This window comes from Marmota flaviventris, chromosome 2 (genome assembly GCF_047511675.1).
Source record: "Marmota flaviventris isolate mMarFla1 chromosome 2, mMarFla1.hap1, whole genome shotgun sequence".
Lineage (NCBI taxonomy): Eukaryota > Metazoa > Chordata > Mammalia > Rodentia > Sciuridae > Marmota > Marmota flaviventris.
Genome location: NC_092499.1, coordinates 203,301,818 through 203,326,734, shown reverse-complemented (window position 1 = coordinate 203,326,734; position 24,917 = coordinate 203,301,818). Strand labels below are relative to the sequence as shown.

Sequence of the window (24,917 nt, the reverse complement as noted above, 5' to 3'; positions counted from 1 at the left end):
CACCCCTATAATCCCAGCAGCTCAGGAGGCACAGGCAGGAAGACAGTGAGTTCAAAGCCAGCCTCAGCAATTTAGTGAGGCGCTAAACAATTCAGTGAGACCCTGTCTCGAATAAAATACAAAAGAGGGCTGGGGATATGATTCAGTGGTCAGGTGCCCCCGAGTTCAATCCCTTGTACCCACCCACCCCCTCAAAAAAAGTTAATAGGACTACAGTGGCCAGAACAGGCAAAACCAGCTCAGATGCAGACTTGCTGGAGGCAAAGTCTGGGTCACCTCTGTAGGCACAGCACTCAGCCAGGCACAGCGGAACGGAAGAAGAAGGAAGTCCTACCTCCAGCAGGCGGCACAAAAGGATTCTCCACACAAGGGAAGGCTGCCTATACACTAACTACCTCTCCCTGTGTGTGGGTGGGAGGGGATGCTGGAGACTGGGCCGGGGATGCTCTACTACTAAGTTACACCACCAGCTCTTTTTACTATGACACAGTGTCTAAGTTACCCAGGCTAGCCTCACACTTACCATCCTCCTGCCTCAGCCTCCAAAGTCATTGGACGTACACACAAGTGTCACCACTCCTGACTCCAGACTTCACCATTCCACGTTCAAGAACAGGGCATCCTGGTGGGACTGAACTGTGGAGTCCCTAACTTCACCTAGAGGAGGTGTGACAATCCCAAGACCCCATGTCTCCAACCTCTGGGAAAACCAGCACCTTTCATCAGGGGTTCAAGAGCAATCCACAGGAGCTGCTAAGACCAATCCCCGCTGAACAACTCAGTTCTTCACAGGGCTCCTAGGCTAAATACCTCCACAAGCTAAGACTACCCCACAGAAGCCTGACGCAGCAGCAGCATGTGAAACACTGAGTGCAGTCGGCCCAGGTGATGAAGCCACACACCACGAGTGGGCCAGAAATGGAAAAGCATTCTGAATATGAAGATATGACCACATGGGCTGGGGTTGTGGCTCAGTGGTAAGAGAGCTTGCCTAGCATGTGCAAGGCCCTGGGTTCAATCCTCAGCACCACATAAAAATAAATAAACAAAATAAAGGTATTGTGTCTAACTACAACTAAAAAATAAATATTTTTTAAAAAAGATATGACCACACAGTGGCCAACGGAACCTCCCATCCCGTGGCCATCTGACCCTAAGGGAGGACACCCAGTGTACTGAGGGCTGTGCTATTCCTGTGCTCTCAGGCCACATCAGTGAAGCCACCAGAGGCTGCCTGCTTTGCAGACCTGAGCCTGTGGTCTCACTTCCATCACCACATTAACTGGCTGTGACAGTGATTCCCTCACACCAGGGCTGGACTTGTCTTAGGGAGCTAAAGGAAGACAACTAATGGTCTGACCCCTCCAGGGCACTGTGCTCACTGGACACCCACTTGACCAAAGGACTCACAGGCCACAACACCTCTTCTGATTCTGACAACCCTCTTTTCCCAGATGGAAGACACTAAACTTGGAAGTCACCCACATGCCCAAAGTTATTCAGCATCCTCTTGTCTCAGCCCAGAAACTAAAACTGTTGTTCTCCAAATAAAAGACTACGGTCCTAAAGCACTAGTGCAGTGGCAGTCACCTCCCTTTCACTGCCGAGCTCGTTAGTGGGACCTGTCTTAAAAGCTCACCAACAATTCAGTGCAGCAGCTCTGGGCTCTGCTGTAGTTACCTCAGATAAAGTATGCTGTTTTCAGAAACTCTCCAGGAGAAGGGGCCAGCCAGGACCAGGACCAGGGAGAAGCAGCAACGGCAAACCTGGTGATCTGAAGCTCCTTCACTCTGGTGCAGCAACTGTCTAAGTGAGCAGAGCCAGAAGGCCCCTCCCTGCAAGGCCCAAGAGGACCCTAGAAAGGCAATCCCTCCACAATCCCCAACACTCCTCCTCAGGTCTCATCTCCATGAACACACTCCCCTTTTAGATCTGAAGCCAACCAGAAATGGGATGGCATCATCCAGGTAATCTGGTGGTGAACAGGGAGTGACTAAAAACACATCTGTGACCCTCATCAGACTGGAAGGGGATATTCAGTAAGAGTTTTCCTAAATAAATAACACTAATTATCCAGCACTTAATGTACTTTTCATCAAAGAACTATTTTCCTGGCTGAAATAGACAAGAAGTTGAAGACAGTGTTAACTTTTTGCTCTTGGCCTTATTTTAAGACAGGCTCTAAGCATTACACACAAGAAAATAGACCATGAGACCCAACAGGAAACATGCTGGAATGCACAAGTCACATACTCAGGGAGAACTAGGATATAGAAGACACATACAGCAGACAGTAAGAGGGCGAAGACTACACATGTTAGATAAGGGATGTCCCACCCAAAAGCCCTTGCCTGCACAGACCTATCAGCACACAGTCCTAAGACATCTCTGATTCTCCTTCAAATTCACATCTGAAAATGGAGAGCAAGACAGACTCAACTGCACCTAGACTAAATACAGGCAGAACAAGACACCTACACAGCACGGTGCAGCACGGTGGCACACGCCTGCAATCCACGTTACTCAAGAGGTTGAGGCAGGAAGATGGCAAGTTTGAGGCCAGCCTGGACAACTTAGTATGACCCTGCTTCAAAATAAAAAGAATTGGGGATGTAGCTCAATGGCAGAACACTTACCTAGCATATATTAGGCCCTGAGTTCCATCCCTAGTACAGAAAGGAAGAAAGAAAGAAGACAGGCAGGTAGGCATGGACTATAAGGTCTGGTGGAGGTAGCCAAAGCAAATTCAAGCCAAAAAAGCAAAGCTAGAGGCATCACAACACCTGACATCAAATTATACTACAGAGCTACTGAAACAAAAACTGCATGGTTCTGGCATAAAAACAGACATGTAGAGGAGAGGTACAGAAGAGAAGATACAGACAAACCCACAGATAGTCATCTGATCCTTGATAAAGGTGCCAAAGACATACACTGGAGAAAAGATAGTCTTTATAACCAGTGGTGCTGGGAAAACTGGTTATCCATATATAGAAGAATGAAACTGAGTCCTTTTCACTCACCACGCACAAAACCAACCCAAAATGGATCAAAGACCTTGGAACTAGACCAGAAACTATGCAACTCTTACAAGAAAATGTAGGGTCAACACTCCCAACACACAAGTATAATAACTTTCTTAATAAGACCCCTAAAGCTCAGGAAATAATGCCAGGAGTTAATAAATGGAATGGCATCAAATTAAAAAGCTTCTGCACAGCAAAGAAAATAATTAGGAATATTAACAGAGAACATACAGATTGGATAAAATCTTTGCTTATTACTGTTCTGACAGAAGACTAACATCTAGAATATATGAAAACTCAAAAATTTATATAAAAAATCAAATAATCCAATTAATAAATAGGGAAATGAATTAAATGGACATTTCTCAAAAGAAATATAAATGGCAAAAAAAATACATGAAAAAATGTTCAACATCATTAGTAATTAGGGAAATGCAAATCAAAACTACCCTGAGATTTCATCTCACATGAGGCAGAATGGCAGCCGTCAAGAATACAAATAATAAGGGGCTGGGGATGTAGCTCAGTTGGCAGAGTGCTTGCACAAGGCCCTGGGTTCAATCCCCAGCGCCACAAAAAAAAAAAAAGAATACAAATAATAAGCCAGGCATGGTAGCACATGCCTGTAATCCCAGCGACTCAGGAGGCTGAGGTAGGAAGACTGTGAGTTCAAAGACAACTTCAGCAACTTAGTGAGGCACTGAGCAACTCAGCTAGACCTTGCCTCAAAATAAAATATAAAAAGGGGCTGGGGAGGACTGAGGTTATGGCTCAGCGGTAGAGTGCTCACCTAACATGTGTGAGCACCGGGTTTGATCCTCAGCACCACATATAAATAAATAAAATAGAGGTATTGTGTCCATCTAACAACTAAAAATAAAATTTTTTTAAAGGGGCTGAGGATGTGGCCCAGTGGTTAAGCACTCCTGGGATTCAATCCCCAGTACCAAAAAAAAAAACAAATATTAAGCAAAAAAAAAAAAAATACAAACAATAATAAATGCTGGAGAAGATGTGGAGAAAAAGGGACACTTTTACACCATTGGTGAGATTGTAAACTAGTACAACTACTATTAAATCAATATGGAGGTTCCTCAAAAGAGTAGGCATGGAACCATAATATGACCCACTCCTCAGTATTTACCCTGAAGAATTAAAGTCATCTTACTACAGTGAAACATGCATACCCATGTTTGTAGCAGAACAATTCACAATAGCCAAAATATGGAACCAGCCTAGGTATCTATCACTGGCTGAATAAATAAAGAAAATGTAGCATATACACAGTGGAATTTTATTCAGCCATAAAGAAAAACAAAATTATGCCATTTGCGGGAAAATGTTTAGGACTAGAGACCATTATGTTAAGCAAAAGAAGTCAAACTCAGAAGGTCAAGGGTCCTATGCTTTCTCTCACATAGAAACTAGAAAGAAAAAAGAAAAAGAAGTTGGGGGCAGATCTCATGAAAATCAAAAGCACATCAGCAGAGGAAAGGGACCAAGGGGAAGGGGGCAAGTACTCGGAGTGAAATTGGCCAAATTATATTGTTATATGGTATGCATGTTCAAAAATGTAACAAGTCTCATCACGATGTACAACAATAATGCATCAATAAAAAAGTATGCAGTGAAGCACTAAGCAACTCAGAGAGACCCTGTCTCTAAATAAAATACAAAACAAGGCTGGGGATGTGACTCAGTTGTTAAGTGCTCCCGAGTTCAATCCCTGGTACAAAAAAAAAAAAAAAAAAAATGTGGTGGTAGGAGAAGCCTTGGTAGAGGGAGCAAGAGTGCTCCTTTCATGAATTCCCAGTGATGAGCATCATATAAGCTGCCAACAAAGGCCACCTTCCAGGAGCCTGAGGCACAGCCTGATCCACGCAGGAAGGAGCGCCATAACTGCAAACTCGGGTAGACCACGCAGTCAGCTCAGACTTACACCAAGCTACATCCTACCCACAGGCACTCCTCACCCTAGCACAGCACAGTCCTTCCCACAGGCACCCCATCCAGCCTCCAGAGCCCCCGAGGGGGTCTGGAACACAGTGTCCTCATCTGGAAGATGAAGAGTATCTGGAGGACAGACTGGCCAGCTTATGCGCTGGAGGAAACCAAGAGCAGAGGCAATCCAGCTAGGAAAAAGCTTGGCAAATATCAGCAGCTCCTTACTCTCAGCATAAACCTTAGCCAAAAAAGATAAAAATAAAACTACACTAAACATCCTGGGCCAAGGAGCAGAGTACCAGGAGTCAAGAAAGCACAGCTCCACCTTGGGATGAAAACCACAGGGATACCTCTTGTAGAGGACAGACCATGGGGACACCTCCTATAGGGCACAGGGACCATGGAGGGGAAGTAGGGACACTGACTATGGAAGCTATACATCTTATAGGGACGCAGAGACCAGAGGGCCCTCTAAAGGAGGCTTTGCCCTTACCCAAGGGAGGCTCACCTTTCCGAAGAACCCGCTTCTTTGCTCGAATGTCTGTTTCCAGCTCTGCAGCTCTGATGTAGATCCTGACAGACTGTGGGAGATGGCGGACAGCTTGGGCCACCACAGCCTTGGCTGTGTCCCCCGGCTGCAACCTGGCTGCTTCTAGCCAGACATCTTCACTCTGGGGTAGGAAAAAGAAAAAAAAGCAGTGAGGGCATGTGCAGACTGGGAGCCACAGTGGAGCAGTAGGTACTCGGGGCACATATTCGATCAGTCAGCTTGGCCACACACACCTACACCAGGACTCTCCCTGCAACACCAAGGCATAGAAACATGGCTGCCACATGTCTAACGAAAGACATGTGCAACAACACTTCTCAAAAAGAGTATAATTACATTCTGCAGGGTTACCCCACAAAGCAGAGACTGTATCTGATGGAAATTTGTGCCTGATTCTTGGGTAAGTCCCCTTGGATCCTTTTTCACTATCAGTCTGCACAATAAAGTACATGGCACTCAATAGGGCTTCATGAAACCTTTTTTTTTTTTTTTTTAGTTTTAAGTAGACACAATATCTTTATTTTGCATTTATGTGGTGTTGAGGATCAAACTCAGTGCCTCAAGCATGCTAGGCAAGCGCTCTACCCCTGAGCCACAACCCAAACCCCTTTCATAAAACTTTTTAAGCTTGTCTGGTCATTCCACCTTCAAAAATGCAAGCACTGTCCAGGAGTCCACCTGTAATCCCAGCAACTCGGGAGGCTGAGGTAGGAGGAATACAATTTCAAAGCCAGCCTCAGCAACTTATTGAGGCCCTAAGCAACTCAGGGAGACCCTGTCTCTAAACAAAATACAAAAAAGGCTGGGGATGTGGCTCAGTGGTCAAGTGTCCCTGCGTTCAATCACAGAACCAGGGGGAAAAAAAAAAAAAAAACCCAAGCTAGACACGTGGTGGAGCAAGCCTGTAATACCAGCAGCTCAGGAAGCTGAGGCAGAAGGATCACGAGTTCAAAGCCAGTCTCAGCAAAAGCAAGGCACAAGCAACTCAGTGAGACCCTGTCTCTAAAACAAATATATTATAGGCCTGGGGATGTGGCTCAGTGTTCAAGTGCCCGAGTTCAATCACCAGTACCAAAAAAAAGCACTAGCATACTCTAATATTCTCCTAAGTGTTAGCATCGTCCTTAGGTTGTTTACATCATGTGGCACAACAAACTACCCAGTTTCACTCTTACCTGCCATTAAAGGGAAAGGGGATCAGCTTCACTCCATGTAGAAACCAGAGAAGCCAACACCCTCCCCTAAGCTGCCTTACCCTCTGTACTTAAGGAAAAGGACTTGCTAGCTTCAGTCTACTCCTATAGGTATCCTGCATGGTACAGACACATACACAGTCCCTCAGGGGTAGCAATCTTGACGCTGTCCAGGAAAATACCCTACAATGGGCTTCACCTTGGGGCACATCTCTGTTCCCTTCATGATGAGGTTCCGAGCGACTTGTAGCTTCCCAGTCACTTCCTCCAGGCGGGCTGACGCAATCCAGGCTGGCGGGTGATGAGGGTTCGTCTCCCGAACAGACTTGAGGAGCAGTCGTGCCTTCTTGATGTCACTGTTGAGAGCAAAAATGCAGTACTGAGCCACACTGCCAGGGGAGCACCCAAGACCAGGAAGAAAGTGTCTATGTCACAATGTACTAAGCAATCGACTCAGCAATGCAAGCCAACCAAAATTCCCAACAGCACTACTCCAAGCCTGTTTAACGTCCATGCAGATAATTCTGAACATCAAAAACCACTTTCTGGCTCAGCCAAGGCACTGACTTTGAATGATATGTGTAAAACACTTAACACACCCACTCAAATGGAAAATATATACTTTAAAAGGAAAACCAAACTATGTCATTTCTTAGAACATCTATCCCATATTTTGACTGCATATTGTCAAAAAAAAAACCAAAAAACAAACCTTAAAACATTCTAAGCAACAGGAGTTCCCATCCCAAATGACCAACTCTGCACATCACTCACTTGATATCCCCGCCATGGGTGGGGATCATGGAGTTGAGATCCGTCAGATAGCCTTTAGGGTCCACAACAGTCTGTCCACTCACTGAATCAGACACCTGCAACACAGGACAAGCAAAAAAATCAGCTGGACGCAACCAGGCCCATGCAGAACAAATGCTCATAGGGCCCCTGGAACAAGTCCTACCAAGAGCCCTGACCCAGTGGGGAGTCATGAAAAGAGGAAAATAACATTAATTCAGATGACAATTTGTGATGATGAATTTTTTCTACATGGAAAAGACACATTAAAAATGGCTAGGAGTAAGGCTGGGGCTGTAGCTCAGTGGTAGAGCGCTTGCCTCGCAGGTATGAGGCCCTGGGTTCCACCCTTAGCACCACATAAAAATAAAGATATTAAGGGGCTGGGGATGTGGCTCAAGCGGTAGCACGATTGCGCTCGCCTGGCATGCGTGCGGCCCGGGTACGATCCTCAGCACCACATACAAAGAAAGATGTTGTATCTGCTGAAAACTAAAAAAAAAAAAAAAAATTAAAATTCTTTCTCTCTCTCTCTTTAAAAAAAATAAATAAATAAAGATATTTAAAAAAAAAAAAAAAAAAAAAACCCTGGGATAGTTATCTCAAAAAAAAAAAAGAATGGCTGGGAGCAGTGGCACACACCTGTAATCCCAGAGGCTAGGGAGACTGATATAGGAGGATCACAAGTTCAAAGTCAGCCAGCCTCAGCAAAAGTGAGGCGCTAAGTAATTCAGTGAAACCCTGTCTCTAAATAAAATACAAAATAGGTTGGGGATGTGGCGCAGTGGTTGAGTACCCCTGAGTTTAATTCCCAGTACCAAAAAAAAAAAAAAAAAGAACCAATAAGGAGCGAAACCCAGAAATCAAAAAAGATTGGTGATTGCAAGGTTCGGTTTGGGTTTTAGTACCCGCTTTTAATTTTTTTTTTTTTTTAAGGGAAGCCCACAACAATGTAGGTATTTCTCTCTCTCTCTTTTTTTTTTTTGTAAGAGAGAGTGAGAGAATTTTTTTTAATATTTATTTTTTAGTTTTCGGCGGACACAACATCTTTGTTTGTATGTGGTGCTGAGGATCGAACCCGGGCTGCACGCATGCCAGGCGAGCGCGTTACCGCTTGAGCCACATCCCCAGGCCCTGAGCTTTTAATTTTTTAATTTGAGATGGGGTCTTGCTAAGTTGCTTAGGGTCTCACTAAGTTGCTAAGGCTGGCCTTAAACTCACAATCCTCCTGTCTCAGTCTACAGAGGTCACTGGGATTCTCCTGAGCTGCTGGGATTACAGGTATGAACCACCTACCTAGCTTGGAATTTTTTTTGAAGTTTGTGAAATATTCACACGTGATTCTCCAAACACAAATGGAAGATTATACACATCACTCTGAAACTGTTTTTTTTTTTTTTTTATTGGTACCAAGGATTGAACCCAAGGGCACTCAACCACTGAGCCACATCTCCAACCCTTTGTATATTTTTAGAGACAGGGTCTCACTAAGTTGCTTAGGGTCTTGCTAAGTTGCAGAAGCTAGCTTTGAAGTTGTGATTCCTCCTGCCTCAGCCTCCCAAGCCATTGGATCACAGGCGTGTGCCACTGCACCCAACTGCAAATGGTTTTCTTTTTTTTTTTTAATCTTTTATGTTTTTAAAGTATTTATTGAGTTGAAGATGAACACACATACTATCTTTATTTTTTTATGTGGTGCTGAGAATCAAACCCAGTGCCTCACACATGTGAGGTAAGCACTTTACCGCTGAGCTACAGCCTCAGCCCCTGAAACTGGTTTTCATATGCATGATTATTTCTCCTAGTTTACTGGGTCTTTTGTTGACTTTACAGTGTTTTCCATTATGCAAAAATTCTGAATTTCACCATAAACAAATCTGAAACATTTCCCTTCGGGGTTTTTAATGTGTGTTTCAGAACCAGAAAGGGTTCCCTACTGCACTAGGTCCAGCACCCAGTAGTCTCTAGAGTGGAGTGCCCATTCACTTTAGAGCTGGGTGGCAATTTAGTGAAATACAGAAAGAAAACATTTAATTTTTAAATAAAAAGAAAAGACAGGTCTGGGGGTGTAGCTCAGTGGTAGAACACTTGCCTAGCATTCACGAGGCCCTGGGTTCCATCCCCAGCACCACAGAAAAAAAGAGAGAAAGACATTAAGCTCTATCAATTGAGACATATTGCTTGTCACAAGCACCCTCATCATCTCAGTTGGCCCTAGGTCCAGAGTGGAAGAGGATGGCAGGCAATGTCACATAGGTCTGGCCCTTTGGATGCGGCCCTGGGTGCACTGTGCTTGCCTGGACTATAGGTACACGCAGTCCTCAACTGAACACAGAATTCTATCTATTTTTGTAACAGAAAAAAGACTCTTTACTTTTTTCTTTTCCTTTTTGGTACTGGGGATTGAACCCAGGGGTGCTCTACCACTGAACTACATCCCTAGCCCTTTTTATTTTGAGACAGGGTCTCACTGTGCCTGGTCTTGTTGGGTTTGTTTGTTTAAATAACATACATTTTTAAATATCTTTTTTAAAAATTTATGTTTTAGTCATAGATGGACACAATACCTTTATTTATTTATTTTTATGTGGTGCTGAGGAGCAAACCCAGTGCCTCAAATATGTGAGGCAAGCACTCTACCACTGAGCCCCAGCCCCAGCTGGGTTTTTAAAACAATCTTAATAGCTTTATAATCAGGTAACAAGATTTTCAAAGTTATCCATAGAAAAACACCCAGGGCCACTCACCTGGCTCAGCCTCATGTCCATCAGGGTGTTCCTTGCTTGGCCAATCTTCCTCATGTCCAGCTCACCTGTGCCTGGCGTCATCAGTCCTGGGGTCATCCCACCTGGGTATGGAGTGTTCAGTCCACCTGGGTATGGCGTGTTCAGACCCCCAAATTGCTGGAAGGTAAAGGATAAAACACTGGTTTGCACTTTCATGTGAACTTCATCTTCCCTGAAATAGTCCCACAGGGGCTCACAGGCCCAGCTGTGCAGACTCAGCCACAGCACAACTACTGAGCTGCACACACACTCAACCCATTGATCCCACCTGACCTGTCCAGACCCCAGAGCCCCATTTGCCTTCTTTTCAGATGCTCACAGTTTGCCGGGGATCCACAGAAGTATGATTTTCCCCAGTCTGTAAATGCTTTGCAAAGAAACTATCAGGAACAGGGGTCAGCTTCTCATAACGTGGATTCCGTTGGCGTTTGTTTCTTGCATCACCAACTTCTGGGATGCTTAGCCACTCTTCCTCTGTGACCTCTGCCAGCTTCCTCTGGAAACACAGTCCAAAGCATGAATCATCAACAGAAGTTCATGGCTCAGGTAGGGCTACACTCACCTTCCTACAACCTGCAGAGCAGCAGGCCTTAGAGAGGACTTTGATGCAGAAATGGCCTTCTACTGCACTTAAGAGAAATCCATTTATTGGATCTGTTCTATGGAATTAAAATATAAATTATTCTATCAAAGCATAGGTACACTGGTGCACACCTATAATCCCAGCAACTCAGGAGGCTGAGGTAAAAAAATCAAAAGTTCCAGGCCAGCCTGGGTAACTTAGGGAGACCCTGCCTCAAAATAAGAAAGGGGCTAGGATGTAGCTTAGTGTTAGAGCACCCCTGGGTTTGATCCCCAATACTGGGAGGCAGTGGGGAGCCCAACAGGCACAGTTTAGAAAACCTTACTTACAGGGCTGGGGTTGTGGCTCAGTGGCAGATACTCAGCACCACACAAAATGAATAATAAAATAAAGGTATTGTTGGGGCTGGGGTTGTAGCTCAGTGGTAGCGTGCTTGCCTAGCATGTGTGATGCACTGGGTTCGATTCTCAGCATCACATACAAATAAATAAAATAAAGGCCCACCAACAACTAAAAATTAAAAAAAAAAAAAAAAGGTATTGTGTCCATCTACAACTAAAAATAATTTTTTTAAAAAGAAAATCTTACATTCAAATGAAGTTAAAATTACACAAAAATAAGTTTACTGTTCCCACCTTTTGCAATAGGTGAAGGAAAGGTGTTTTGTTTTTTAAACATACACATAATTAAATGTACTAAAGTACAAACCTTCTAAGCAATTAAGTAAAGCACAGTTAGTAAAATCTCATCAACTCCACAGCAAAGCAGCCAGGCCCTTTGCTCAGGCTACGTATATCAGAAACACACCAGCCAGGCAAAGCACCTGAAGCCCCAGCACGCAGGAGGCTGAGAGGAGTTAAAGAGATCAGTCTGGGCAACGTAACAAGACTATTACCAAAAAAGGGGTGGAGGATGTGGTGTGGCTATGGCAGAGAGCTTACCTAGATCAGACATGAGGCCCTGGGTTCAATTCCCAGCACTACAAAAAAAAAAAAGAAGAAAGAAACAGCATGCCACACCATCTGCTTACTTTGAGATCTGAAAACTGCTGCTGAATTTTAGGGCGTTCCATCCGGTACTTCTCAATTTCTTCTTTCTCCCTTTGCTCTCTATGAAATAAAATATGTACCTGCATTAGAAATATTAGGGACCCATGTCTGTAATCCCAGCAGCTTGGGAGGCTGAGACAGGAGGATCACAAGTTCAAAGCCAACCTCAGCAAAAGCAACTCAGTGAGACCCTGTCTCTAAATAAATAAAATACAAAATAGGGCTTAGGATGCGGGTTAGGGGTTGAACTAAAGATTGAACTCATGCCCCTGAGTTCAATCTCTGGCACCCCACCTCAAAAAAGAAAGAAAGAAAGAAAGAAACACTGTGTCCATTCCAAAACAAAGCTGGCTAGTTATATACCTAATTAAATCACCAAAAAAGAATACTTTCATACTAAGCTGCTTAGTCAAGTGCATATTAAGGCAACTATGGAAACATTTATATACATAATAATTCAACTATCTACCAAATGAAAATAGGCAAAAATTTGATAAAATAAAAAGAAGTTATCTTACTTTGATATACAGTTGCTTGAGTTACAATGGAGTTCTGTAGCAATAAACCCATCACAAGCTGAAAATTTCCCAAGTCAAAAATCCATGTAAATGGATGCTTCTCATTCTCAAGATAGCCCGCACTCTCCCTTGAAAGTCTATCTACCTTCCTAAATAAACCTGCCTATGCAAAAAAAAAAAAAAAAGTGTGTAATACCCCTACTCTACTGAACACATGAGCTTTGCAGAACACACCACAGAGCGCTAGGCATCGTTCCTTAGATTGCATGGATAACCAGGAGCTGCTCAGCATCGCAAGGAAGTATCTTGCCACCTATCGCTAGCTCTAGAAAAGATCAAAATTCAAAGTACAGTTTCTGTTGAATGCATACTGCTTTCATATCATCTGTAATGTTGAAAATCATGAGTCAAACCTTTTTAGAGGGCAACCATCTATAAATTCTTCCATTTGAACACAAGTATATTCACTGCTTTAAAATTCACAAATTCCCTAAGGCCAGCCTATGAATGTTCAACTCAGAAGCAAAACTGAAACACTATGAGAGGTCCCTATATATATAAAGCCTTCAACTTATCTCGCCCCATCTGCCAGGTCAGATGGTTTGTATCACCATCCACGTAACTTTTTCAGGGACACAGGGCTATGGATCATTTAGAACTAAGCTTAGACAAACCAAATCAATCTACCAGGAGTTGATATGAACCAACTAGCTACAACTTTTTAAAATGAGATTTAAATTTTCCTCTATAAAGAAAAAGGAAAACATCCTTTGGTAGGAACATAAATTGGTAGGAATTTATATGTAATCTGATAAATGGACTGAAGGAGCAGGGCATGGTGGCAGAACCCTGTAATCCTGGCTACTCAGGAGGCTAAGGCAGTAGGAATACAAGTTCGAGACCAGCCCAAAAGCTAGTTGCCCTGCCTAGGCAACTTAGTGAGGTCCTATCCCAAAACAAAAATTTTAAAAGGGCTAAGGATGTGGTTCAACAGTAGAGATCTGCCTTGCATGTGTGATGCCCTGGGTTCCATCACCAGTACTGGGGGGAAAAGAAGAGAGAGAAAGAAAGAAAAACAACAAAAAAGGCAAGGGGTGCAGCTTAGTGGCAGAGTGCTTGCCTAGCATGTGCAAACCCCTGGTTTTGATCCCCAGCACCATCAAAAACAAAAAGCAATAGAAAGAGAAAAAAAAAGTATTAATAGTTACTTTCTGGGCTTATAAAGAAACATACTTCATCTCATTTTTCTAATCCTCTATAATGAGAAATTTGGGGGTGTTTGTTTGTTTTTTACCCTTGCACTAGGTATTGAACCCAAGCTAGGCAAACACTCTACCGCTGAGCTACACCCCCAATCATTTTTAATTTGAGACAAGGTCTCATTAAGTTGCCCAGGCTAGCCCTGAATTTATGATCCTCCTGCCTCAGCCTCCCATGCACCTAGGATTACTGGCATGTACCACCAAACACAGGTAAAACATGTAACTTCCTATTACAATAAATTAGAAACTTGCAAACCAATATAATGCCTTTTTATACATTGTAGCATCTTATGTTTACTTCACTAAGTTCCCCAGAATAAGGACAAAGGATTCAGAAAGCTGCCACATCAATTGGCACACTGAAGTAACATCAACAACAGAGATGCAGAACACCCACCTCAGAGGCCTGCAGAGAAAGTCTCCTCTCCAACAGGTACCAAGGACAGAGCTTGCCTGAGTTGTCACCATAGGAACCTATATCCAAAGCCTGCTTCTCATAGACTTCCTGATGTCTGCCCCTCCCACCAGCCCAACTTGGTTAAATTACTCCCAACCCTATAGCCACATACAACACTGACATGTGGAACAAGTTTTCAAACCACAACTACCATAAAATCTGTATATTAATTTTCAAATTATTTAACATGGATTAATCAACATCACTCTCCATTTCATGGATAACTCTAATGTCTAGTCAAAGTAATACCCCAAATTCTGATTTGAGAGGTATTCAGGCTATAGAGTTCTTAAGTTTCACTGTAGCCCCCAGACCAAGACCCATGCTGCCTTGAAGCTAAGCTGATACATACTAATCCTACAACTCTTCTCTTAGTCTAAAGTCAGTGCAAAACTTATTCTGTCAGATAAAAACAGCATTAATTTACCTTCTTTCTTTTCTTCTTTCATCCATCCTTTTATCCAGAGCTGCATAAATAGCATCTGCTTCCTCATCATCTTTCTCATAGGGCCCACTGGAAAAGAGGCTCCCAGCATAGCCATTAAACTAAGAACCAAACAATACATTAAAAGAGTCAGTGCTCCCTTGAGCATAATCCCACCAACTCAAAGGACTTTCCAGATGTAAATTACTTGCCAACTGCTTTTTATAGGACAATCCCAAATTGAGAGCCAGTCTATAGCCAACTGATCAATACTCTTCAAGTGCCAAGGGCGTGAGAGACAGAGGAGCTGGTCTAGCTGGAAGAGACTAAAAAGACTAAATGTGATGGGGAATCCTGGAACGGGTCCCATGCCAGGAAAAGGACATTTATGGAAACAGCGTACAATTCAAACAAGAGCTGTAGATGAGTGAGCACTATGGGGCCAACATTAATTTCCAGGTCTCAGTAGCTGTATTAAGATAATGGAACATGGACGAAAAGGAGCTTAGTGAAGAGTTTTAGGAACTTTTTTTTTTTTTTTACTTCTCTTGGTACTATTTTAGCAAGAACCTAAAAGTTTAAAATTATTTCTGCCAAGCACAGTAGTACACTCCTATAATCTCAGTGACACAAGAGGCTAAGGCAGGAGTATCACAAGGTCAAGGCCAGCCTTGGCAACTTAGTAAAACCTTATCTCAAAAAAATAAAAAGGGTTAGGAATGTTGCTTAGTGGTAGAGCACCCCTGGAGAAGGAAGGAAAGAAGGGAAGGAAGGAGGAAAAAAGAAAAGACTGGTTTCAAAGTTAAAGTTCCATAAAAATTATTTTCCTAGGAGCTGGAGCTATGGCTCAGTGGTAGAGTGCTCGCCTAGCATGTGCAAGGCACTGGGTTCAATCCTCAGCACCACATAAAAATAAACAAACAAAATAAAGGTATAAAAAAAAAAATCACATCCATCTTAAAAAAAAATATTTTCGTAGGAGGAAAGACATCATTTATTAGAAGCCATCTAGAAAAACTCAACTGAACCACGAGCTAAGGGGCAGGCACTGAAGCCAGATCAAGTAAACACCAATACCATCATTAATGACCAGCAGGGCAATGTACCAATAGGACATTCAGACATTTGTAAGTACATCTCTACTGAAAAGATGAAAAAGAGGCTCATGTCTGTTTTTACTGTTCCCTTCTCACACAGTTAAAGGAATCTATGAATCAGAGCACCTCATCATGGAAGCCAGTCAGCCCTTCTGACTGGTGGAAGGCAGCACAGAAGCCCCACAAAAGTCACCTCATCATAGTTGGTGTCATTCAGATCTTCATCATCATCATCAGCAGCCTGGTTTTTCTTCATCTGGTCCCCCACTGTTCTCTTGCCTGGTGGTGCATGGCGATCATCCACAGGATCATTTGCATCCCGGGCCGGCCCAATGTCTGACCGGGTGGTGAAACCAGTGGCACTGCAGGAAGATGCCCATTACCTAGATGGTCCTATAGTAACATCTCTTTTTCTAACACCTCTGAGAATTTCCAAACATTCTGCTGGCAGTAAACCATGCTTTCTAACCATGCTGAGCACCACTGATCTTCTCTGCTTGCCTTATGTTTCCACCCCAACCCCCACCATCACCCCAAGGTTTGTCCCTTTCTCCTCCATGTGAATTACCAGGTCTCAGATCTCATTCCTCCCAAGTCCCAGCCTCACATTTCCAACAGCCTGCTGAGCACCCCCATCCAACTAGGTCAAACCAAGGCCCTCTCTGGACCCTGCAGCTACTCTCAGCTGTTAATAGCAGCAGTGTAGTCCCAGGCATCAAAACATCATCTTAACCTCCCTCTTCAGCCTTCTCCACCCCACCGACCCTCAAGTACTACTGATGCTACCTCCAAATCCCCCCTCCTCAAATTACACCACAACTGGCAAACCAGCTGGCCATACCTACTCCTAATCTTTGTATTGCTCTACCAGATGATTCTTCCCCAAACACAGTTCTGACTGAGGCATTCTTTGGTATCACCGGCTCTCTGAAGCCTACAGGCCTCTTTGACCTCCTACAGCTCCATTTCACTCACTTTGGACTCCTTGCTGTCCCCTGGTTTTCCTTTGATCCTTCCATTTTTAACCCTTTAACTGCCTATACACAAAATGCCAGTTTCTCTTCTAGTCCTGCCACATCTGATACATTCAAATCTACCTTTTTCTAATCTCTGGAATCCCCACGTTCTAAATCTGTTCCTCTTCATACACTTAGTTATATAAGCATCAAACTTCCTCTGATAAACTGCTGGCCCTCTGAAAAATGGTGACACATCTGTGTTCTGTGTGCCCCTGGGGCAGTTTCTGACACCACTACCAAATGAGACCCACTTTTTGCTTCAGATAACCAAGAAGAACTCTAAGAACTGCTTATTTATCCAATAAGTAACGGTGGTCATCTGTGAGGCAGGCATGGGTCACCCAGGCACCAGCCCGCCTGCCCCCAGGAGCTGAGACTGAACAGACAACCTAAAGGGACCAATACTAAATAGAAAAGATCAGTCGTGCTCAAAGCAAGAAAGGGCTAACGTGCTCCTACTTCACATCAGGACCTTATCTACTCCTCAGGGTTGACTTGCATGCCGTCAATACCCACTTTAGACAGCAAAACGAGGGCTCAGGGCCCGGGGTGGTTAAGTCTCAAGTCACAGCTCCTAGTGGCAGGCTAGGCTCACGGCCAGGTCTGCGACCTACACGGATTAAACCAGACGGTCCAGCAGGCTGCAGACTGGCGGCGGACCCTAATTTATTTTCGGTGTATCTTCCGCGTCCTGCGTCCAGGGAGAAACGCGGGCAGCCAGCACGGTCCTCCTCCGGGACCCCCTCCCGCGCCCCACGCCCCGCCCCAGGCCTCACCCCCGGCCCAGCCCCGGCACGTAGCCGAGGGGCGCAGGCATGCCCAGGAACGGCTTCTTCTTCTTGTTCATGGCAGCGGAGGTGCCCGCGGCGGAGCAGAGCAAAAAAGCAGCCTCCGGGCGCGAAACACGGCAGACGTCTCGGTCGCTGCCGCAGGAAGCGTCGCGTCCGTCACGTCACCGGCGCCCCGGAAGCAGAGCGCGCGGCCCCGCCCTCCTGACTCTCGGGCGGAAGTCCATGCCGCAGCGCTTCCGGTTGCGTTGCGGGGCGCGCCTGCGGCGGGCGCGGGCTCGCGAGAGCCTGCCTGTGGCGCGGTGGCGGCGTGGGCGGCCCGGAGCGATCAGGGACCGCAGACGCTCCGCGTCCTGTGAGTGCAGGGCCGGGGCCGGTCCCTGGGGCCGTCCTGCCCCTCGCAGATCCCGTCGCACCTGTCCTGCTGTGCAGAGCTGGTGGGGAACAGCGGGCGCGCTTCGCGTCCGGATCCTGGGCCCCCCTAGGGCACCGTCCCCTGTGGTCCTGCCCGGCCCGGTGTGGCCTGAACGTCCGCGCTCCTGCAAGGCTGAGGAAAAGAAGTGAATGCACCTCTCCCTGTGTGTAGGCTGGCGTCACAAACGTGTGGACTCCTCTATGCCCTTGCCTTGGATTGATGCACTCCACTCCTCTGCACACATTTTTGCCTATCCAGTGCAATTCTGCCCCTGCTACGAGACGCCAACCCTACCAACACCTGGGGAGAGCACCCAGGCTCTTGGGCACAACAGGCAAAAACTGCTGGTGGCAACCTGGCCTTTTGCTGGACCTGGCAAACACAGTTAGCCCTTCTCAGTGCGGTTCTAGAGCAAACACTTCAGCCCTGACTGTCAGTCCTTGGAGCTCCTCTCTAACCTCCCCAGCCAACCCCATTTTCGGTTATAGAGTTCAGAGCCAGATTCAGAAATTGGTTACACAGGGAAGAGGAGAGCCACAAGGGAGTCTACAGATGTGATTGGGGTAAGGGTCAACCTGGCTTCTCTGGGGAAGCAAGAGCGCATTTGAGGGAGAAACCTCTGAGTGTGCCCCGCTAAAGAAAGTCAGTAGCCTAGGGCGGTAGTGCACCCCTTGTAATTCCAGCTACTCATAGGCAGAAGGAGGATCATCAGTTCCAGGACAACCTGAACCCCTGAACTACCTCCCCAGTCCAAAAACAAAATCCAAGTATTAAAAGGGCTGGGGTGTAATCCAGTGGTAGGGAGCTTGACCCTGATTTTACTCCCTAGTACCGAGGCTGGGCAGCCAATTCACGAGATTGGAGAGCGCGAAGTGTTCGTCTCTCCTTGGCCAGGACCTCCGCGGGTAGAAAACACCAAGAGTAGGTAGGGGGTCCTGAATCCCCCAACACATAGGAGACCCACAGCTCTTCGCTTGCCTGCCTCAGAGGACCTTCAGCAGGTGGTCAGTGCCCAGGTGAGAACGGAAGCCCTTTACCCTGGCCGACACCCTCCGCAAAAACAGCCCGCGCGCCGCCGACACACCTCCGAGCTCCCGGAGCGCGCCCGGCGCACTGGGCTCGGCAGCAGGTGCCTCGCCGCGCAGACTCGCCGGCCACAGGGACCGGCTCGGGCGCGGGGCCGGCGCGGGCGGGGCGGGGTGGGACGGCGACGCGCGTTACCCGCCGGTCACACTGGCCGCCCTGCACTCAGTGAGGGGCGTGTGCGCGGGCCCGGCACCCGCCGGCCCCATGTTCACCGAGCTGAGGTCCAAGCTGAGCCCCCCGCGAGGCCGCGCCGGGGCTGTGCGCGCTGGCTTAGGGGAGCGCCGCGATGTGGACGGTGAGCCCGGGCTGGACTGGGAAGCAGGAATGTCGCGGGGCTGCGGGACATGGGACCAAGTGGCAAGGGGGTGGGGGGCTGGACCCTGCGGGCTTCCAGCATCGGCAACTACGCGGGGGGTGGGGGGGGGCGACCTGACCTAACGGGGTGCGGTGGCCTTTGTCCTGCGCCGCGGGGGATTGGTTGGCCAACCTCAGGCCTTCGATATCAGCGCGCCTTTGGCTTGGGGCGGGGGATGACAGGCCAGGGCTTCTGTGTCCATGCTGGAGGCACACTGGGGTCACCCCTTCCTTCCGAATGCATAGAAAACCCTCCCCAGCCCTGGCAGTGGGGTCGACAAGGGGTTGAGATCACAACCTCAGATTTCCTTTTGGAATTGATGTTGGGGCAGGGAGGAACCCATCCTTCTGTACTGCCGGCAGGAAATGGGCGGGGCTCCGCTGGCCGGGCAGGTGCAGTGCCGGCAGAGGCGTTGGACTGGTTCCCCAGAGCTGCTCCTACCCTAGGGCAAAGGCCCTGTGGAAACCTGAGACGACCTGGCCTGCCTCCTGGAAGGTGCAGGTTCAGAATCAATCTTTCCCCATGTACTAGACATCACTTTGGGGCAGTAGCCACACACCCGCTGTCTGACCTTAGACCTCAAATTAAAAGTCACCAAGGGTCCAGTTCAAAATTCCAAAAATGGGGGAGGAAGAAGCTAAGCCTCAGGAGTCTTACCAAGGTTTCAGTAGAATGGGTACACCCATTACTTATATCTCCTTGACACCACCAAACCCTGCCCCAGTGTAGAGGGGATGGCTATCAAGGAAAGAGGATCTCATGCTACACCTTGGGGTGGGCCCTGGGAATCTCATTCTGCCTGCCCACCCAGGGCCTGGATGTGTGCAGAGATTTAGGAGAGCCTGAGCCCACCTTCCTTTCTCCCCTCCCCAAGACACCATTTGCCACATTTATGGAGCCCCTCATGTGCCTTAGGGATCCCACCCCAGGTGGGAGAGGTCCTATCAAGACCAGTCACCCTCCCCAGACTTCTGTCAGCAGTGACCCCAGAGGTGGTTGTAACAGTAAAACATAGGATGTGTCAAAGTTGGTGTGGGAAGAGGGCTGTGCTGACCAGCCATTTCTGGTGAGCACCTGCCAGTCACACTGTTGTCCTGGTTGGGCCCTGTGGAAGCAGCAGAGCAGGAAAACCTGGGAGTCCCAGTTGCCAGCTTTCCCAGTTCAGGCCTTTTTGACCATGAGTCATAGTTGGTGAGCTCAGCCAGGCAGGGGACAAGCCTCAAATGCCAGATATGGCTGTATAAACTGGGTGCCTTCAGTGGCGATGGGCAGGCAGGAACCTTAACCAGACTTCTCCACAGAGTGCCTCCAATGACACAGGAGCCAGGCTTTTTCCTCAAAGATATGTCCTGTGTGTATGCTGGTCTAGTGTGACATGTATGAGGCTTGTGTGCATAAGGTCAAGGTGGTCCTGGGATCGCCCCTCACCTGGTTATAGGTCTCAGGCTCCCTGGGAGGCATGTCCTCCAATATAGCAGAACCCATCCTGACTGTCAGTGTGAGGGCTGCAGGCTTGCAAGGGAAGCAGTATTCTCAGCTCTCCATCTTGGGGCTAGGGAGGAGGATCCTTATTTTGCACATATTCTTCTGCCTTTGGGGACTTGATTTGTCCTCCTTGAGAATTGGCTCCTTCTTTGGTAGAGGGGAAATAGGTTAGGCAAGGAAGTGGCTCTTGGGGAAAGAGCCTTTGGTCCTGCTCCTGACCACTCTGACCAGGCACCCCTGCACACAGCCACTGCTCACTTCAGCTTCTGCCGGACTCTCCTGGAGCACACAGTGTCAGCCGAAAGCATCCCCTGCCACCTGCCTCGGACGCCAGGCACCAGCCTCACATGGCATGATTCCCGTAGCCAGAGGGCTTCCAGCAGCAGGCCAATCAAACTCCTGCAGCAGCCTGGCACAGAGACCCCCCAGGTACCCACCCACCTACCCCACCCACCTCAGTCCCTGCCTTCCCTGCTCTGCCACGCTCCTTCTATCTGCCACCCACTTCCCCTACAGGGCCGGCTGTACTCTGACCACTATGGCCTGTACCACACAAGCCCCTCGCTGAGTGGCCTGACGCGGCCTGTGGTCCTCTGGAGCCAGCAGGACGTCTGCAAGTGGCTTAAGAAACACTGTCCCCACAACTACCTCGTCTACGTCGAGGCCTTCTCCCATCATGCCATCACTGGTACGGTGGAGTCTGGACAGGACAGGAGATGGATGCCCAAAGAGCCTCCTTCCCTACCAAGTGCCTACAGTCTGCAGTTGTTTCTCCACCTATCGGTGCTCCTCTGAGGCAACCTTCCCTGGGGTCCTCGGAGTCTCTGTACCTGCACTGTCTTCTGGCATCTTCCACTTGGCCTCCATCTGCTGCTTATCATGATTCTCTCTCTGCCTCTCCCTCTAATTCTCTCTGAATCTTTCTCTGAGACTCCCTGTGCCCTTTCTTTCTTTCTTTTCCTTTCATTCTGTGTCTGTGTGTGTCTTTGTCTTTGGTACTGGGAATTGAGCCCTAAAATGCCCTACCACTGAGCTACATCCCAGCCCTTTTTATTTTTTATTGTGAGACAAAGTCTGGCTAAGTTATCCCGGCTGACCAGGAACTTGTGATCTGCCTCAGCCTCTGATAGCCTCTGTTGGACCCTCTTCCCTCCCCCAGGCCGAGCTCTTCTGCGGCTAAATGCAGAGAAGCTACAGAGGATGGGGCTGGTGCAGGAGGCCCAGAGGCAAGAGGTGCTGCAACAGGTGCTCCGCCTGCAGGTGCGAGAGGAGGGTCGGAGCCTGCAGCTGCTCAGCCAAGGTCAGTGGGAGGAGCCAGCATGGGGGGGCACTGAGAGTTCAGGTAAGTGGCTTGACTGCAGGAGGGTGCTTGGGAGCCCTAGTAAGGGCCATCCTGGGATGTGGCAGGGACCTGCCTCTCCCTTACTTCCATGCATCCTACAGCTTCCTTTGGAAACATATCCTAGCTGCTGCCAAGGCTTGAACCAGACCCCAGCACTGTGACCAGAGCCTACGGCCAAGGATGAGGACAAGCTGGCCCCACAGACCCTCTCGAACCCCACAGGATACCATGGTGGCCAAGTCCAGCCTAGTGGACAGATCTCCACCTTCAAGCACCTGTGGTTGGGCAGCCAGGCCATGGCCTGGGCTGCTTATCTGTGACCCCTCCTCCTGGGACATGAGCCCACTCCCTGGCACTGCTGGCAACATGTGGGGCAGCTGCCTGGAGCCAGAGTGGGGTTCAAATGACCCCAAGACTCCCAGGGAGTCTTTTATTTATGTTCCCTTTACTGTGTGACTGTCCCCCTTTGCCTGAGTCATGCATCTCTGCTCACTTGTCCAGTTCCATATCCTCACAGCATTGCCAGGCCAGCCACACTGTGGGACAAACTGCCTTGGCTCCCTTTGACTTGTGTTTCTCCCTGCCCCTGCCAGAACCCAGCAGGCAACCTATGTCCAGAGTAACAGTCATCAGCATGGCCAGGCAGGGACCCATGCAGAGCACCTCGCTAATTCTATCGCCACCCTGGCCAAACCTGTATCTATTTATGAGCACTGAGTCTGAGAGGCCCTGGTTGCCTCAGCCCCAAAGACAGAGCACAGAACAGTGAGGACAGCAGCCCTGTGCAAGCAACTCCTCGCCCTGAGCCTGCTGGAGTCAGTGTGCTCTGGGCCCACTTTTGGGAAAGTCTGGTATTAAGCATCGCCTCTGTGTATTTGCACTTAAGAGAACATCTTCAAGAAACCATCGCACTTGCTGCTTTCCCAAGGAAACCTGGATTCATAGGAGAGACTGTCCTGAGGGCTGTGCTCCACCTCTGCTGCCAGACGCCTAAGCAACCCTTCCCTGGGTAGTCTGGGGCTGGTGCTGCCCGGCAGAGGGACAGTGAGAGCAGCCCACAACCTCTTGCTCCTCTGCCCCTTCCCACAACCACGGGGACTCTGAAAATCTCAGGGACAGTTGAGGCTAAGCCTCCAGTCCTCTCTCTGTGACCTGAGCTGGCCTCAGGACTCAGGATTGGTCACTGCAGGTCCTGAGTGAATTTGGGCAACTGGCCTGGTGCCTCCCATCCCATGTGTCTGCACCCACAGGGAGCCTCCTTGTCATGTCTGGCTGCCCTGAGTATCCCCCCAAACCTTGTGCTATCAGTCTTCAGCCAGAAGGCCCATCTCTGCCTTTTCCCCTCCTGTCTTGCCCACCCTGTGCTCCTGTATTGTCTTCCTTGTTTTTCATTCACTTTTTTTATATTCTAACAAAAAATCAGAAATAAACCTGTTCTCAAGTGCCAACAGTACTAGGTCTGGGAGGAAGGGGTGTCCAGCCCAACAGCCTGGCTCTGGTACCACCAGGGGGCAGTGGTATCCCTTCCTGGAGGGGCTGCTGGTCAACCCCAGGGCACCTGGGACAAGAGGCATCAGGTAGGCACTCTTGATGAATGGCACCCAGTGATGGACACAAGGCTCCTGACATGCTCAGAGCAACAGCCCAGATATGTGGTGTGTGAGGTTCCTGTAACAAAGAAGCATCCACTGGGTGAATTCAAAAAGAAAACTTTGATTCAGAGTCTAGGGGTTACACAGTGGTAGAGTGTGTGCTTAGCATGCTCAAGGCCTTGTGTTGGATCAGAAGGGAGAAAGGGATTCAGTTCTGAAGACTAAATCATATTCCCTTTGTGAGTGCAGAAGGGCACCTTTCCTTGCTCTTCCAGCCTCTGGTTGCTATCTGGGATTATAGGAATCAAGGACACACCACTCCCATCTGTTTCTGTGGTCATATCACCTTTCTTCTGTCTCTGAAATCTCCCTGTCTCCTTCTTGTAAGGATGATTGGATTGGGGCCCAGCTGGGTAACCCAGGTTGACTTCATCTCAGGATCCTTACTCATATCCATAAAGACCCATATTCCAAATAAGGAATGTTCACTCACACATTCAACACTCTGACACGATCATCTGTAGGGACTCACCACCCAACCCTCTACACAGGGCAGTACCCTGACAAGCAGCACATATACTGTGGCACCCACTCATCAACCAGATACATAGCAGGAACAGGAACACAGATGTAACCCACAAATGCAATGACATAGCCAGACATGCACTGTGTGCTCCAACACACAAACACACTGTGTATTTGGCCAGACACAGTGAAATGCACAGAGATATTTAACAACACCCCCACATACATACAATTACCCAAACATACAAGTACTCTTGCATAACAATGACCCCCTAACATACAGAAACAAGAGAGCACAGCCCCAATACAAACCAAATTATATAACACCCCAACATCTAGATACACATGAAAAACTGTTGGTCCTCACATCCTGCATGCAGGTACTCACACATGAACATGCCACAGCCTGGACAACATGCTAAGATTCAGATACATACCTACCATGCATCTGACATCAAGGTGCCTGGATACTGAAACTGACACTCAGATATAGCACTGATCTTGCCTGGCACAGAACTCACAGATATGCCATGACAGTGATTTTCAAGATGGATGCTTCCTGACACATTTGATCACTTGGACACACCTGTGAACGCTGACACATCCCATTTGTACAGGGGAGCTGACAG

At 47.7% G+C, this 24,917-nt stretch overlaps 2 protein-coding genes across 3 annotated transcripts in view; one reads left to right on the top strand and one right to left on the bottom strand.

Moving 5' to 3' along the window:
- Window positions 1-18,974, bottom strand: part of Prpf6 (pre-mRNA processing factor 6) — a 48,277-nt gene extending 29,303 nt beyond the window's left edge. The window contains exons 1-10 of the mRNA XM_027954357.2: window positions 18,882-18,974; window positions 17,477-18,035; window positions 15,875-16,043; window positions 14,588-14,706; window positions 11,905-11,983; window positions 10,611-10,787; window positions 10,253-10,408; window positions 7,488-7,582; window positions 6,913-7,069; window positions 5,479-5,641 (exon numbers count right to left, since the gene is read on the bottom strand). Coding sequence (XP_027810158.1) covers window positions 5,479-5,641; window positions 6,913-7,069; window positions 7,488-7,582; window positions 10,253-10,408; window positions 10,611-10,787; window positions 11,905-11,983; window positions 14,588-14,706; window positions 15,875-16,043; window positions 17,477-17,547 — 1,186 coding nt within the window. The 5' untranslated portion in view covers window positions 17,548-18,035; window positions 18,882-18,974. The remainder of the gene's footprint in view (window positions 1-5,478; window positions 5,642-6,912; window positions 7,070-7,487; window positions 7,583-10,252; window positions 10,409-10,610; window positions 10,788-11,904; window positions 11,984-14,587; window positions 14,707-15,874; window positions 16,044-17,476; window positions 18,036-18,881) is intronic.
- Window positions 18,975-19,078: 104 nt separating this feature from the next.
- Samd10 (sterile alpha motif domain containing 10) lies at window positions 19,079-23,619 on the top strand. Of its 2 annotated transcripts, none has more exons than XM_027954374.2 (5): window positions 19,079-19,284; window positions 21,077-21,258; window positions 21,346-21,517; window positions 21,989-22,089; window positions 22,273-23,619. In XM_027954374.2, exons 1-5 carry the CDS (start codon window positions 19,194-19,196, stop codon window positions 22,330-22,332), a joined length of 606 nt encoding a protein of 201 aa, XP_027810175.2. In that variant the 5' UTR covers window positions 19,079-19,193; the 3' UTR covers window positions 22,333-23,619. The 2 variants fall into 2 exon arrangements, with proteins under 2 accessions (XP_027810175.2, XP_027810173.1); XM_027954372.2 differs by having other exon boundaries at window positions 19,082-19,284; window positions 21,989-22,129.
- The last annotated feature ends 1,298 nt before the right edge of the window (window positions 23,620-24,917 follow it).

What these genes read in the sequence shown, in the direction of transcription:
- Samd10 (XM_027954372.2), top strand. Translation starts at nt 19,194, where the DNA reads ATGTTCACCGAGCTGAGGTCCAAGCTGAGCCCCCCGCGAGGCCGCGCC. An exon ending in GGAGCGCCGCGATGTGGACG is followed by an intron (nt 19,285 to 21,076) that starts GTGAGCCCGGGC and finishes CCCTGCACACAG; the next exon opens with CCACTGCTCACTTCAGCTTC. An exon ending in CCTGCAGCTGCTCAGCCAAG is followed by an intron (nt 22,130 to 22,272) that starts GTCAGTGGGAGG and finishes TGCATCCTACAG; the next exon opens with CTTCCTTTGGAAACATATCC.